Below are 18,175 nucleotides of genomic sequence, written 5' to 3' on the forward strand. Positions count from 1 at the left end.
GCGCGTCTTCACTGCGGGACGTGCCTTTCCATCATGGAAGAGAGGCGCAAGCTTTGAAGCGGGTGGACGCTGCCTTCATGGACGCCAGCCTTCCCAGTGAGTACACAGTAAAACACTTTTCTGGCAGTGGAGGGGGAAGATGCCAGACATTTCTTAAAAATGTCTGGCATCTTCTCGATAACGCTAATGTTGGTGAAGAAAAGTAGAGTGGAATGACTTCCACGAGTGTTGGTGGGAGTGGGATTGTTGGTGTGGAGTTGTCCTTCCACCCCGGGGATGATTAGCTGGATATGATGCGAGCTTTCTGCATGAGTGGGTAGATGGACGGGGGGGCCACTGGAGGACGTGAATGTGAAACTGAGATGCAATGACAAGCGCTGGGGGGGTGGGGTGGGTAGTAGGGGGGGGGGTTCTATATAGCCATGCTTACTGGCACTTGGGAGCATCTACAACTCAGGTGTCAAACTCAAGGCCCGGGGGCCAGAGCTGGCCCGCCACGTCATTTTGAATGGCTGGAAATATTAATATAAGTCAATAAAGCACTTTATCTTTTATTACTAAATGTTTTTATTTCCTTTGTGACAGGACAAAATGTAGGCGCTGCATGACATTCAATACCTTTTACACTTTAATGTTGTCCTACAGATGATATATTGTCATATTTTGCAGACATTTTTTGGGTTAAGATCAGACTAAATCTTCAATATGAAATTAAAGCAAGTTATTTAGGGTGGTTTTACAGCAGGCGTGTCCAAACTTTTTGACCTGGGGGTTGCATTGGACTACACATATCTATATATATATATCTATATATATATATATATATATATATACATAAATATCTATATATCTATTTATATATATATATATATATATATATATATATATATATATATATATATATATATATATATATATAACAGAATCTGCTTTATTGTCATTACGCAGGGCAAAGAGATTTTATTTTTATATTACATATATATATATATATGTATATATATATATATATATATATATATATATATATATATATATATATATATATATATATATATATATATATATATATATATGTATGTGTGTGTGTGTTTGTGTATTTTACCTCTGTTATAAAATGTTATTTGTTCTTTGTCTGTATTTCTTTGTGGTCTCCAGCCCTTTGTTCTTCAACTGTGGTTGTTTTTAAAGTGCTTTGTAAATGGTATGGTATGATTATATATATATATATATATATATATATATATATATATATATACATGTATACACACACACACACATTTATTTACATATATATACATTTATTTATATCCACACATATACATAAATATGTATAAAGGTATGAATATATACATATACATACATACACACATATATAAATATGTATATAGGTATGAATATATACATACATACACACATATACATACATACATATATGCATACATATATATTTATTTATACCTACACGTGTACATATATATGTATATATACACATATATATATATATATGTTTGAATACATACATATATACATACACAAATAATTATATACATATACATATATATATATATACATACAAACATATATATACATACATACATAATATATACATATTTCACATATATACATATATATGTATATATACACATGTATATACACACATATATATAGATACATATATGTATACATACATGTACATATACATACATAAACACATATATGTTTATACACATACATATATATACATATATACACATTATATATATACATAAATATGCACATTATATATGTACATTATATATATATATATATATATATACATATATATATATATATATATATATATATATATATATTAGGGGTGGGCAATTAATGCGTTAATTACGAGTTAACTCATCAATCTATTAACGCCGACAATTATTTTATCGCGCATTTGCATATGTTGTTTACATGCTTTTATTTTGTTAACGCCTTTTCTTATAAAGATGGCGGCGCCCGGACGGGCTTCGGGGTGGAGGGGCTCTTGGTAAAGATGGAACATTTGGTTAAATACCGGACAATTCTGCAAATTTCATGGCTGGCTTACAGCGTGGTCACTCCGGGATCATTTACGACCGCCAGACAATTCTGAATGTGGATAGATCGGGCCGTTTTGGACTGAATGACGCGTGCTTGCTAGACCGGCTAGCTAGCATGGGAATACTTTGCCGGCTACATCCAGCGGCCTGTGAAGCAGCGGAGTATTTGTGTTGTCTGTCTATTTATGAATAATGCAGACGAGGAGTGTTGGCTGAGTTCTTAACGTTTACTTTCAGAGCGTGCATATCACAACATACAAGATGCCGTCATGGCAACACACAACCTATACCAGGCTACCGCGCATGCTCGTCACTCCTGTTGCATGCTGGGTAGGGTAGTTCTTTTTTTCCCTGGCTCATAACATCACAATATAGTACCAGGTATATGCGTTCAGTTTATCAAAGCACCAAGCAAACAATCGGAAAATTCCCATCATATCATTTCCTAGATATGGTCGTAATTATTTTAAGTGCACTACGCATAATAAACACAACATTATTAATATTGCTACTACGGATAATTTGATCAAACATTCCCTAAAACAGCCCATTACCTATAATATAGGTTTTTTAAACATAAGATCCCTGATAAAAAAAATGTTCCTGCTGTTACCTCAGAAATTGCCTGTTCGGAAGTTATGATTGTGGCTCAGAGATTTGTATGTAGATTATATTTATTTTCCATAACAAACAGGATAACTTAAATACCCTGGCAGTGGCAATAAGCTTAAATGTTTGTATTTACATTTTTTGAGTTGATTTTCACAAAATATGCTATTTAATTGCTACTGTTTAACAAGTACTGATTTAAATTGTGTTTGCACAACAAATGTTTTGGCACTTTTGTTCATGTGGGAGAATATTCCAATAAAGGTGCACTACACACTACTTTTGAATTCATTATTGGGCTTTGCGTATACAATGCAGTTAATCGCGATTAATCGGAGAAAAAGTGCAATTAACTTCGATTAAAATTTTTAATCGTTGCCCAGCCCTAATATATATATATATATATATATATATATATATATATATATATATATATATATATATATATATATATATATATATATACATCCATTTTCTACCGCTTGTCTCTTATGTTGTCGCGGGGGGTCGCTGGAGCCTATCTCAGCAGCATTCGGGCGGAAGGCGGTGTACACCATGGACAAGTCGCCACCTCATCACAGGGCCAACACAGATAAACAGACAACATTCACACTCACATACTCGGGACCATTTTTAGTGTTGCCATTCAACCTATCCCAGGTGCATGTTTTGTTTCTATCTAACTATATATATATATATATATATATATATATATATATATATATATATAGAGAGAGAGAGAGAGAGCGAGAGAGAGAGAGAAAGAGAGAGAGAGAGAGAGAGAGAGAGAGGGAGAGAGAGAGAGGGAGAGAGAAAACAAATTTGATTTCCCAGGATCATACTTTGACTGTTTGAAATAATTGCTTTGAAATAAGATCTACGTTTCCATATGAGTTGGGAAATTGTGTTACATGTAAATATAAACAGAATACAATGATTTGCAAATCATTTTCAACCCATATTCAGTTGAATATGCTACAGAGACAACATATTTGATATTCAAACTGATTCACTTTTCTTTTTTTTTTTGCAAATAATCATTAACTTTAGAATTTGATGCCAGCAACACGTGACAAAGAAGTTTGGAAAGGTGGCAATAAATACTGATAAAGTTGAGGAATTCTCATCAAACACTTATTTGGAACATCCCACAGGTGTGCAGGCTAATTGGGAACAGGTGGGTGCCATGATTGGGAATAAGAACAACTTCCGTGAAATGCTCAGTCATTCACAAACAAGGATTGGGAAACGGTCACCACTATGTGAACAAATGCGTGAGCAAATTGTCAAACAGTTTAAGAACAACATTTCTCAACAGGCTATTGCAAGAAATGTAGGAATTTCACCATCTGCGGTCCGTAATACCATCAAAAGGTTCAGAGAATCTGGAGCAATCACTGCACGTAAGCGATGATATAATGGACCTTCATTCCCCTCAGGTCGTACTGCATCAAAAAGCGATATAGGTGTGTAAAGGATATCACCACATGTGCTCAGGAACACTTCATAAAACCACTGTCAGTAACTACAGTTGGTCGCTACATCTGTAAGTGCAAGTTGAAACTACTATGCAAAGCCAAACCCATTTATCAACGACACCCAGAAACACTGTGGGCTTCGCTGGGCCCGGGCTCAGCTAAGATGGACTGATGCAAAGTGGAAAAGTGTTCTGTGGTCTGACGAGTCCACATTTCAAATTGTTTTTGGGAAACGGTGAACGCCGTGTCCTCCGGAGTAAAGAGGAAAAGAACCATCAGGTCTGTTCTAGGTGCAAAGTTGAAAAGCCAGCATCTGTGATGGTATGGGGGTGCATTAGTGCTCAAGGCATGGGTAACTTACACATCTGTGAAGGCACCATTAATGCTGAAAGGTACATACAGGTTTTGGAGCTACATATGATGCCATCCAAGCAACGTTATCATGGACGCCCCTGCTTATTTCAGCAAGACATTGCCAAGTCACTTATTACAGCAGTGTGCCTTCATAGTAAAAGGATGCGGGTACTAGACTGGCTTGCCTGTAGTCCAGAACTGTCTCCCATTGAAAATGTGTGGCGCATTATGAAGCCTAAAATAGCACAACGGAGACCCCGGACTGTTGAACAACTTAAGCTGTACATAAAACAAGAATGGGAAAGAATTCCATCAGAAAAGCTTCAAAAATGTGTCTCCTTAGTTCCCAAAGGTTTATTTAGTGTTGTTAAAAGAAAAGGTAATGAAACACAGTCGTGAACATGCCCTTTCCTAACTACTTTGGCACGTTTTGTGGCCATGACATTCTAAGTTAATTATTATTTGCAAAAAAAAAATTAAGTTTATTAGTTTGAACATCAAATATCTTGTCTTTGTAGCATATTCAACTGAATATGGGTTGAAAATTATTTGCAAATCATTGTATTCCGTTTATATTTACATCTAACACAATTTCCCAACTCATATGGAAACGGGGTTTGTACTAAGTACTCATTTTTATTTGAACAAAAAAAAAAAAAGTTTGGAATATTTGATGTATTATTTATGAGTTAATATTATAGTTTAAAACAGGGGTGTCCAAAATTGTTGAAATAGGCGCCGAATTGGGCTAAAACAATTTTGGCAAGGGGCCAAAAGCCGACTGGATGTAAAGTAACTACACACACACACATATATATATATATATATATATATATATATATATATATATATATATATATATATATATATACAGTATATATATATATATATATATATATACATGTATATATATATACACACACACATATATATATAGATATATTTAAGTATGTATAAATAGATATATCTATGTATATATATACAGTATATATATATACATGTATATATATACACACACACATATATATATAGATATATTTAAGTATGTATAAATAGATATATCTATGTATATATATATATGTATATATATATATATTAATATAATGGGTATATAAATAGATTATGTATGTATATACACATATATATATGTATATACACACATATATATATATATATATATATATATATACGTATATATATATTAATATAATGGGTATATAATTGGATATTAGGAATATGTGAAAGTCCGACTCATCCCTTGTTTACCTCTGTGATTTTAATTATGTCTAGTGTTTGGACATTTTTTTAAATATCCACAAAGTTCAGTTGTGTGTGACCACGTGTGTTGACTATCTCTGTTTGGATGCAGTTTGCGCCATGAGTGGGGGAAGTTCCTTGGACTGGGTCGTAAAGGTAAATTCTGTGCTGTTTTCATTATCAGGGAAAATTCATGAACATTGGACTGACTTTCTCACATTGTCCACATGGTGGCGGCTAAATTGTGGCAGCTCCACCGTCAGCTTAGTAAAATGAAGCTGTTGGCACCCCGCAGGGCAGATTCCTTCATAAACCCAGGACACACTGAACAGTTTTGTTTTTTCCCATGAAAAAAAAGTGGTAGTTTTTCCATTTACCATAATATCTTGTAAATACACTGTACATTTACAGTAAAACTGGTCACTGAGTGGCCATTTTTTTAAAGTTTGTTTTATATCTACTTTTTTTTTTTTGCTTGTACTGCATAAAAGAGTAAAGGAAGGAGGGATATTAGGGCAAAGTCTTGGGTTAGGATGGCGGTCCAGTTTCTTTGTGTCTCTGTGGATTAAAGATGCCACATCCAACTGGGTTGTTTACTACTACAGCTGTCTACTTAGATTATGATGTCACCCCTCCACAGCTGGAGAGTAAAACATCCATCACGTGAGCTCACTTTACAAGCTACACATCCATGTGATGGGCTGGCTAAAAGCAATATATATTATATACATTTTAAATATATGTTTAAATATATATATATATATATATATATTTAAACAAACTCTGTTTCCATATGACTTGGGAAATTGTGTTAGATGTAAATAGCAACGGAATACAATGATTTTCAAATCATTTTCAAACCATATTCAGTTGAATATGCTACAAAGACAACATATTTGATGTTCAAACTGATAAACATTTTTTTGTTGTTTCAAATAATCATTAACTTTAGACTTTGATGCCAGCAACACGTGACAAAAGAGTTGGGAAAGGTGGCAATAAATTTCATACAATATACATATTACTGGGGCAGTATAGTGCGGTTGGTAAAGCGGCCGTGCCAACAACTTGAGGGTTCCAAGTTCGATCCCCGCTTCCGCCATCCTAGTTAGTCACTGCCGTTGTGTCCTTGGGCAAGACACTTTTCCCACCTGACCCAGTGCTACCCACACTGGTTTAAATGTAACTTAGATTACCGAGTTTCACTATGTAAAAGCGCTTTGAGTCACTAGAGAAAAGCGCTATATAAGTATAATTCACTTATCTTCACAAGTGATGTCAGCCATAACTGCGATTGTGGCCTTTAATGAAAACCAGTCCGACACCCCTGCACTATGTAATCCTAATCAATTAAAATTGGCATGGACCACAGAAACATACAACAAATCTCCAGAAAAAAACACTAAAACTTGTTTATTTAAATTATTGTTGCTCGGTCCAAATGACACCTGTACAGTTTTGGCTTAAAGGAGCTCGCGTATGCAAAAAGCCACTTTTCTAACCGGATTCTACATGCTTATGTGTTTTTAAGTCCCGAAAAGTAGGAATCAAACTATGGAGGCATTGCAGTGATATCTATAAAATAATCTTGCCTTCCTTCAAACTTCCTCCATTTAATTATGCTTGGTCTCGTATGTGGATATCTCCATATACTGTAAAATTTCCATCCATTTTCTACCGCTTGTCCCTTTCGGGGTTGCGGGGGTGTGCAGGAGCCTATCTCAAGTTGCATTCGGGCAGAAGCCGGGCACACCCTGGACAAGTCGCCACCTCATCGCAGGGCCAACACAGACAGACAGACAACATTCACACACTAGGGCCAATTTAGTGTTGCCAATCAACCTATCCCCAGGTGCATGTCTTTGAAGGTGGGAGGAAGCCGGAGTATCCGGAGAGAACCCACGCAGTCACGGGGAGAACATGCAAACTCCACACAAAAAGATCCCGAGCCTGGAATTGAACTCAGGACTACTCAGGACCTTCGTATTGTGAGGCACATGCACTAACCTCAAAATTTTACCCAGAGATATTTGCACCAGTCCGCTGTTGTCGTGGGGCAGACTGGCTCGTATATGCACATGCATCCTCCGCTGTGGCCGTTTCTAATATCAAGTAGCGTATAATCTGTCAGTAGACTCACTATGGAAGGGCTAAAAGAACCATTACATGTTATGTAGACCACGAGGAAGTGTTTTACATGTAGAAAAAAAAAATATATATGACCCCTTTAACTCTTGGGACCAAAAACGTAAAATCCAGGTCATCGCCACAGGACAGTGCGCATCTGCAAACACAGAGCCGACGCTTCTGACCCGACTAGTACACAACCCCTGGCAAAAACAATGGAATCACTTGGAGGATGTTCATTCAGTTGTTTAAAAAAAAAAAACAGATAACAGACATGACACAAAACTATGCTCATTTAAAAACGGCAACGCTCTGGCTTTGAGAAACACTAAAAGCAATCAAGAAAATGAGTTGTGGTAGCGACGGTTTAATTTTTAGATCAAGTAAAGTGAAAAAAATATGGCTATTATAGAATCATTTGCAAAAAAACTAAGAGAAAACACACCACTAGTACTTTGTTGCACCACCTCTGGCTTTTATGACTAACAGCTTGCAGTCTCTGAGACATGGACTTTACGAGTGACAAACACAACTCTTTATCGATCTTGATCCAACGTTCTCTGGTGGCTTTTGTCTGATAAGCTTTGCAGATTGAAGTCCTGTCATTGATCCACCTCCTTCCTCTTAATCGAGGTCGGGGAGTAGGGGCAGCAGCCTAAGCAAAGAAACCCAGACTTCTCTCTTCTTAACTACTTTGCTACTTCCAGCTCATCCCGGGGGATCCCGAAGCGTTCCCATGCCGGCTGGTAGACGTAGTCCCCCCAATGTGTCCGGGTTCTTCCCCGTGACTTTACCAGTCGGACGTGCCTTCTCCCCAGGGAAGCATTCAGGTAGCATCCTGGCAAGATGCCCGAACTACCTCATCTGGCTCCTGTCGGTGTGGAGGAGCGGCTGCTTTACTCTGAGCTCCCCCCGAATGACAGAGCTTCTCACCCTAAGGGTCTCCGCCACACGACGGAGGAAACTCACTTAGGCCGCTTGTTGTCCTTTTGGTCATAACCCGAAGCTCATGACCATAGGTGAGGACAGGGACGAAGCTCGACCGGTAAATTGAGAGTTTTGCCTACTGGCTCAGCTCTTTATTCAAGAAACGTTTTTACAGTTTTTGCTCTAAGGCAAGATGCATAATCATCTTGAAAAATTATGACATTGTCCCCAAACATCCTTTGCATTGATGGATTAAGAGACGTGTCCAAAATGTCAATGATGCCTTGTACATTTATTGAAGATGTAATGACATCCATCTCCCCAGTGTCATTAGCTGAAATGCGGCCCTGTATCATCAATGACCATGGACCGTGGTTTCTTTAGGCAGTCCATCTATCCATCTATCTTCTTCTGCTTATCCGAGGTCGGGTCATGGTGGCAGCAGCCTACGCAAAAAAAACCCGGACTTCCCTCTTCCCAGCTACTTCGTCCAGCTCCTCCCGGTGTATCCCGAGGCTTTCCCAGGCCAGCTAGTAGACATAGTCCAGCCCAAAGTGTCTGGAGTTTCCCCGTGGTCTTCTACTGGCAGGACGTGCCCTTAACATCTCCCCAGGCAGGCGTTCGGGGGCATCCTGACTAGGGGCCCGAACCACCTCAACTGGCTCCTCTTGATGTGGAGAAGCAGAAACTCTAGTCTGAGCTACTCCTGAATGACAGAGCCTCTCACCCTATCTCTAAGGGAGAGCCCCGCCACTCGACATAGGAAAATCATTTTGGCCGCTGGTACCCCGGATCTTGTCATTTTGGTCATAACCCAAAGCTCATGACCATAGGTGAGGATAGGGATGAAGCTCGACTGGTAAATTGAGAGCTTTGCCTACCGGCTCACCTCTTTATTCAAGGAACGTTTTTACAGTTTTTGCTCTATGGCAAGATGCATAATCTTCTTGAAAAATGATGACATCGTCCCCAAACATCCTTTCCATTGATGGATTAAGAAACATGTCCAAAATGTCAATGATGCCTTGTACATTCATTGAAGATGTAATGACATCCATCTCCCCAGTGTCATTAGCTGAAATGCAGCCCTGTATCATCAATGACCATGGACCGTGGTTTCTTTACGCAGTCCATCTATCCATCTATCTTCTTCCGCTTATCCGAGGTCGGGTCGTGGTGGCAGCAGCCTACGCAAAGAAACCCGGACTTCCCTCTTCCCAGCTACTTCGTCCAGCTCCTCCCGGTGTATCCCGAGGCGTTCCCAGGCCAGCTAGTAGACATAGTCCAGCCCAAAGTGTCTGGAGTTTCCCCGTGGTCTTCTACTGGTAGGACGTGCCCTTAACATCTCCCCAGGGAGGCGTTCGGGGGCATCCTGGCTTGGGGCCCGAACCACCTCAACTGGCTCCTCTCGATGTGGAGAAGCAGAAAACTCTAGTCCGAGCTACTCCTGGATGACAGAGCCTCTCACCCTATCCCTAAGGGAGAGCCCCGCCACTCGACATAGGAAACTCATTTTGGCCGCTGGTACCTCGGATCTTGTCATTTTGGTCATAACCCAAAGCTCATGACCATAGGTGAGGATAGTGATGAAGCTCGACTGGTAAATTGAGAGCTTTGCCTACCAGCTCAGCTCTTTATTCAAGGAACGTTTTTACAGTTTTTGCTCTATGGCAAGATGCATAATCATCTTGAAAAATGATGACATCGTCCCCAAACATCCTTTCCATTGATGGATTAAGAAACATGTCCAAAATGTCAATGATGCCTTGTACATTCATTGAAAATGTAATGACATCCATCTCCCCAGTGTCATTAGCTGAAACGCAGCCCTGTATCATCAATGACAGTGGACCGTGGTTTCTTTAGGTAGTCCATCTATCTTCTTCCGCTTATCAGAGGTCGGGTCGGGGGGGCAGCAGCCTAAGCAAAGAAACCCGGACTTCCCTCTCCCCATCTACTTCGTCCAGCTCCTCCCGGGGGATCCCGAGGCGTTCCCAGGCCAGCTAGTAGACATAGTCCCCCCCAAAGTGTCTGGAGTTTCCCCGTGGTCTTGTACTGGTAGAACGTGTCCTTAACATCTCCCCAGGGAGGCGTTCGGGGGGCATCCTGACTAGGGGCCCGAACCACCTCAACTGGCTCCTCTCGATGTGGGGAAGCAGAAACTCTAGTCTGAGCTACTCCTGAATGACAGAGCCTCTCACCCTATCTCTAAGGGAGAGCCCCGCCACTCGACATAGGAAACTCATTTTGGCCGCTAGTACCCCTGATCTTGTCCTTTTGGTCATAACCCAAAGCTCATGACCATAGGTGAGGATAGGGACGAAGCTCGACTGGTAAATTGAGAGCTTTGCCTACCGGCTCAGCTCGTTATTCAAGGAACGTTTTTACAGTTTTTGCTCTATGGCAAGATGCATAATCATCTTGAAAAATGATGACATAGTCCCCAAACATCCTTTCCATTGATGGATTAAGAAACATGTCCAAAATGTCAATGATGCCTTGTACATTCATTGAAGATGTAATGACATCCATCTCCCCAGTGTCATTAGCTGAGATGCAGCCCTGTATCATCAATGACCGTGGACCGTGGTTTCTTTAGGCAGTCCAGCCATCTTCTTCCACTTAATCGAGGTCGGGTCGCAGGGGTAGCAGCCTAAGCAAAGAAACCCAGACTTCCCTCTCCCTAGCTACTTCGTCCAGCTCCTCCCGGAGGGTCCAGAGGCGTTCCCAGGCCAGCTGGTAGAAATATTACCTCCCAACATGTTCGGAGTTTCTCCGTGGTCTTCTACTGGTAGGATGTGCCCTTAACATCTCCCCAGAGAGGCGTTCTGGGGGAATCCTGACTAGGGGCTCGAACCACCTCAACTGGCTCCTCTCGATGTGGAGAAGCAGCAACTTTAGTCTGAGCTCTTCCCGAATGGCAGAGCTTCTCACCCTATCTCTAAGGGAGAGACATAGGAAACTCATTTTGGCCGCTTGTACCCGTGAAAAGCCAGCATCTGTGATGGTATGGGTGTGTATTAGTGCCCAAAGGCATGGGTAACTTACACATCTGTGAAGGCACCATTAATGCTAAAAGGTACATACAGGTTTTGGAGCAAAATATGTTGCCATCTAAGCAAGGTTATCATGGACGCCCCTGCTTATTTCAGCAAGACAATGCCAAGCCACGTGTTACAAGAGCGTGGCTTCATAGTAAAAGAGTGCGGGTACTCGACTGGCCTGCCTGTAGTCCAGACCTGTCGCCCATTGTGTGGTGCATTAGGAAGCCTAAAATATCACAACGGAGACTCGGACAGTTGAACAACTAAAGCTGTAAATCAAGCGAGAAAAGGAAATAATCCCACCTGAAAAGTTTCAAAAATTGGTCTGCTCAGTTCCCAAATGTTTAGCGAGTGTTGTTAAAAGGAAAGGCCATGTAACACAGTGGTAAAAATGCACTTGTGCCAACTTTTTTGCAATGTGTTGCTGCCATTAAATTCTAAATTAATGATTATTTGCACAAAAAGCAGTAAGTTTCTCAGTTGGAACATTAAATATCTTGTCTTTGCAGTCTATTCAATTGAATATAAGTTGAGTCGAAAAAGCTTTGCAAATCACTGGTTTTGGGGTTTGTAGTTGAAGTTTTCATTACAGAGTAAACAGTGAAAGATGGAGTTTTTAAGGAGAGATTCAAAGGTGAACACTTGGAAGAATTGAAGAGCTTTCTTGGCTGTCTTCAGGATTTTTGCTGTTGCTAAGCATTGCTGACGTCTGTTGGCTTCCGATCCATAACGGAACTGTCTTTCCTTTCAGGTGCTAATGATTGACACCAGCACGCCCGCCATGCTGGACAGAAGCGGGCCAGCACACTGCACCGTGTGCTGCTGCACGCTGGCCAATAAAATCCTCATGGTGGTCTTCATGGTGCTGCTGATCCTGGCCATCCTGTTTGGGAACCTGCTGACGCTGGCGGTGGTGCTGGGCACCAAACACTTCCACACGCCTCAGGGCTACCTGAAGGCCTCGCTGGCCGTGGCCGACCTGGCGGTGGGCGCCTTTGTGGTGCCGCTCTCCGTCTACGCCGAGGTCTACCTCATGGCCGGGGACGCGGCGCCCGAGTGGACGATGTCCAACTCGCAGTCGGTGAGTTTTCACCCGTGCAACGTCATCGGGCCCATCTTCGCCGGCTGCACGCTGGTGTCCATCACCACCATCTTCCTGCTGACCATCGAGCGGGGCATCGCCGTGCTGCGCCCGCTGCACAAAGACTCGGTGATAACCCGGAAAAGGACCACCATCCTCATCTGGCTATCCTGGCTGGGAAGCTTCTTCCTGGCCGTGTCGCCCATGGTCTTCAGCCGCGAGATCGCCCTGGAGTACAACCCCTGCAGCCGCATGTGCAACTATGCGCTGGGCACCATCAGCGAGTTCCCCTCGCAGGCCTGGAACATCCTCCTCCTCTTCCCGGCCTTCGACTTCACGCTGCTGGGCGGCACAGTGGCCATCAACATCATCTCGCTGTCCAGCATCAGGCAGCACTCCAAGCGCAGGAAGCACCTGGCCGAGGCCGACTGCCAGAGCGCCACCAAGCCCACCTTCTCCGACATCAAGGCGGCCAAAACCATCGGGGCGCTGACAGTGGCCTTCAGCGCCTCCTTCACGCCCATCGCCGTCTTTGTGGTGGGCAACGTTTTGGGGAACGAGTGGTGTAACTTCTCCTTTTTTGCCTTTTGGATTTTGGCCGCCAACAGCTGCTGCAACGTGATAATTTACAGCGTTCGCGATCAGAAGTTCAGGATTTGTGCGCACAAGCTGCTCATGCCTCTGAGGAGGAGAAAGGCCAGCAGCAGCAGCTGCAGACAGACTTGATCTTTCTTCTCCGTGCTCTTCTTCGTCGTCTTTGAAGCGCAAGGGATGCTGGGGCGAGTCTTGTTCTCCGTCAAGCTGTGGAACAGTTCTTCAACTTCAACACGTGGCCAGGACTAACTTCTCAGACGTTCATAATAAACTTTATAGGAAGTCAGCAACGCTTTGAAAGTGTCCTACACAGCTTTGTACTTGACTTAAGTGTCCAAACTACGGCCCGCGAGACCTCACAAGTTCAACAAAACATCCCACTGTGCTTTCAAATTAATTTTAAATGACCGGCGGTCCCTGGATACTACATATTTGCTGCCATCTTGTGGACAAAGTAAGTAAATCAGAACAAAGACCCTTGAAAGTACTTAAAATTATTGCCAAAGCATTTACTAATATTACACTATCCAAACAACCTTTCCTAGTCATAGTAAAAAAAATGCAACTTACATAAAAGTGAACACACATGGTCACTGGACATTGTGGATATTATGAAAAACGTCCAAACCTTGTTAAAAATTTAAGTTACACCCATTTAAATCCATTAGAGTGCATGATGGCAAAATATAAAACACTATCCACACTTATCCACGTTTGCCGCATTTTAGCTGCTTGATATTTCTAAATAAGTTACAAAACTTTAAGATTAGGAGTCAAACTTTGTCTTAATATCCAATTATATGACAAGTGGTAGGACATGGATGGATGGATATATAACCATTATATCAATTATAAATGCATCATATTATTATAATACACACACAAATTATATACATATATATATATTAATATATATACTTGTATATACACACATACATACATATATCTATACACATGCATCATTTTAATATAATACACACACACATATATGTATATATATACACATATATACATATACATATATACACACATATATATATACATATATATATATATATAGATATATATATATATACATACATACATATATATACACACACATACTGTGTATATATATTTATATATATATATATATATATATAGACACACATTTATATACATACACACACATACATACATATACATAAATACATGTATAAATATATACATATAAATATACATACATACATACACACACATATACATCATATATATACATACGTACATACAGTATACATATATACATATACATACATACATATATATAGATACATAGCTATATGTATAGACACATATATACATACATATATAAACATATGTATAAATATATTTACATATAAACACATATACATGTATATGTACATATTTACACACATATATTTATATACACACATACATATATATAGTATATGCATAAATAAATATATGTATATAAAAATATACATACATATATATATATACAAATATATAGATTTACATAAACACACACATATACATGTACAGTATATGTACACATTTATATTCATAAACACAGTATATGTACACATACATATATACATATATATACGTATACATAGTATACATACACACATTTAAACGCATAAATATATATTTTTTTCTAATGCATCAAAGAGCAGAAATTAACTTGGTCTTTTTAAAAAAGGCATTGCGTAACATTTGATTGCAGCATTTTAGAAGTTCATATAACCTCGAATGTAATTACGCTAATCACATTCTTATGAATTCAAACCAGCCTCATTAAGAGGAAACATTTGACAAAATGGGTTTGATGTGTAGAGTGTTCATGGTTAGATTGTTATAGTACTTCTCACAGCTACATTAAGTCACTTCATTTGCATCTTCACACGAGTTTAGATCATCTTAAGGCGACAAGAGAAGGCTTTCAGACGGGATGGTGACCTAGGTAATCATGAGGAGGGTCGTGAGGAAATCCAAGCACTGTTTGTATGTGTGGATTGTAGAGAGACAGCAGGAACATGATCAGCTACAGTACAAGGGTCCAAAGTCTGGCCTGGGGGTCATTTACGGCCCGCGGAACATTCTTAAATACTAATAAAACATTTTTAGAAACATAAAACAGTGGAATAAAAAAGCAAAAAGGAGAAATGTAACAAAAAAAAAGTTGAAATGCAAACTTTAATAACACAAAGCTGCCTTGCAGGCTGTTGTTTTTTAATTTAAAACTGTCCATCCATCCATTTCCAACCCTTTTTTCTATTTTGGAGTCATGTGGAGTGCTGGAGCCTATCTCAGCTGCATTCGGGTGGAAGGCGGGGTCTGGACAAGTCGCCACCTCATCGCAGGGCCAATACAGATAACATTCACACTCACATTAACATACGAGGGCCAATTTAGTCTTGCCAATCAACCTATCCCCAGGCAGGGTATCTGCAGGTTTCAGCAAGTCAAATTTAAGACTTTTTAAGACCTTTTTAATGCTACCTTGAATGAAATTTAAGACCGAAAAAAATAATTAAAAATCTATAAATATAAGTGATGGTTGGGGATCCCACTGTACTACAACCGCAATGACAATCAGTCAAGTTTACTTTTTGTATGTTTATTAATAAACAAACTGATAAGCACCACTCTGCCAAACAGCTTATCAAAAATCTTGAGAGATCCAAAAACTTTGACATCCAAAACAAACAAACCAACAACAACGCCAGTAAAAACATAATAAGCGAGGTGAGGGTAAAAATAAATTACATTTCATTAACACATACCGACACCCGTTGACTTGGTCCAAGAGCAGGTGTTGGATGTGAGGTGCTAATCCGTGTCTCGTCATATATGCGGTTTTATCCTTTCCGCAGGAATATGTATTAGTAACCTGAGAATCAGGAAACATCACACGAAAAAGATCGCCAATCCCGTCATTTGAGGTGTATGATTGATGTTTCACCACAGTGTGCAAGATCCATAACACCTCGGATTTTAATGTTGCTGTCCCGCCGAGGATTAGTGTCAGGTCAGTGCTGCTAGCAGCAGTTTTGCTAGCTGGGGGCCGTTGGACCCAGGCAGAACTGAGAGATGCCCGGTGTTTGTTTTTGGCTCTCTGCCGCGATTTTATGATTACCGCACTGCATGTGCGATTCGACCGCTCTAATTCCCATGGTGCCAAGTTTAAAATCCCTCTTACAAAGTATGCACCTGGCCTCCTCGGGATTGGCAACAGGCTTAAGCCATCTTTTAAACCGGCTGTCCTCCAGCCAACGCTCGCAAAACTTGCATTTCCCCATGCTGACTGAAAGGCGGGACGCAAGGAAGAAAGGAAGGAGTCTGCGTGCGACCCGACTATGCGCGCGACTTACACTGAAATCACTCACTTTTACTCAAAGACGTGCCGTAACTTTTACTCAAAGACGTGCCCCGAAAAGAAAAAAAAAAAATGTCCCGGCAATTTAAGACCATTGAGTACTGAATTTAAGACCATCTTAGGAGTTTCTAATAAATGTAATACTTTTTAAGGCCTTAATTTTAGAAAACATGAATTTAAGACTTTTTAAAGATCCGCGGATATCCTGCCAGGTGCATGTCTTTGGAGGTGGGGAAAAAGCCGGAGTACCCGGAGGGAACACATGCAGTCACGGGGAGAACATGCAAGCTCATCGAGTGTGTTTATTCATAGTTTTGATGCCTTCAGTGACAATCTACAATGTAAATAGTCACGAAAATAAAGAAAATGCATTGAATGAGAAGGTGTGTCCAAACTTTTGGCCTGTACTGCATACACACACATACAGTATATACATCCATACATATATATACACAAACACATATATGCATACTGTACACACATACATACATATACAGTACATATACACACACACACACATACATATATATATATATATATATAGATATATACATACATACACATATATATACATACCCATTAATATAAATATATGAACATATAGGTATACACTATATATACATATGTATACGCACATACATACATATATAAATATAGACATATATATTTATAGATATACACACATGTATGTACACACAAGTATACACACATATATATACATATATACACATATATATATAGACATATATATATACACACATACTGTACATACATACACACACATATATATAAACACACACACATATATATATATGTGTGTGTACATGTATATATGCATATACACATATATATGTATATACATGATGTCATCGGACTCGATGGACAACCATAAGCATATACATATATATATACATACATACATAGACCCATATATACATACACGCACATATACATATATATATACATGTACATACATATATACATATATACACACATTTTTATACATACATACATATATACACATATATATATACCTATATATACACATATATATATATACCTATATATACACACATGTATGTATATACATATATATGTATAAACAAATGTATTTATATGTATATACATACATATACATACTATATATATGTATAAATATACATATATCACAAACACACAGACACACACACACATTAAACAACATATATTTATATATATATCACACGCGCGCACACACACGCACACACGCA

At 39.5% G+C, this 18,175-nt stretch overlaps 1 protein-coding gene across 2 annotated transcripts in view; it reads left to right on the plus strand.

Annotated features, from left to right (window-relative positions):
* The window catches only part of LOC133561843 (beta-2 adrenergic receptor), a 20,748-nt gene continuing 2,573 nt past the window's right edge, over positions 1-18,175 (plus strand). Inside the window, exons 1-2 of one of the 2 annotated variants that reach the window (XM_061915443.1) lie at positions 1-96; positions 12,623-14,640. In XM_061915443.1, the coding sequence (XP_061771427.1) occupies positions 12,629-13,678 (1,050 nt within the window). In that variant the 5' untranslated portion in view covers positions 1-96; positions 12,623-12,628 and the 3' untranslated portion in view covers positions 13,679-14,640. Of the gene's footprint in view, positions 97-11,795; positions 14,641-18,175 lie in introns of those variants that run through there. The other variant, XR_009808780.1, reaches the window with a different exon arrangement.

The sequence above is a fragment of the Nerophis ophidion genome, linkage group LG11 (assembly GCF_033978795.1).
Source record: "Nerophis ophidion isolate RoL-2023_Sa linkage group LG11, RoL_Noph_v1.0, whole genome shotgun sequence".
Taxonomy (NCBI): domain Eukaryota; kingdom Metazoa; phylum Chordata; class Actinopteri; order Syngnathiformes; family Syngnathidae; genus Nerophis; species Nerophis ophidion.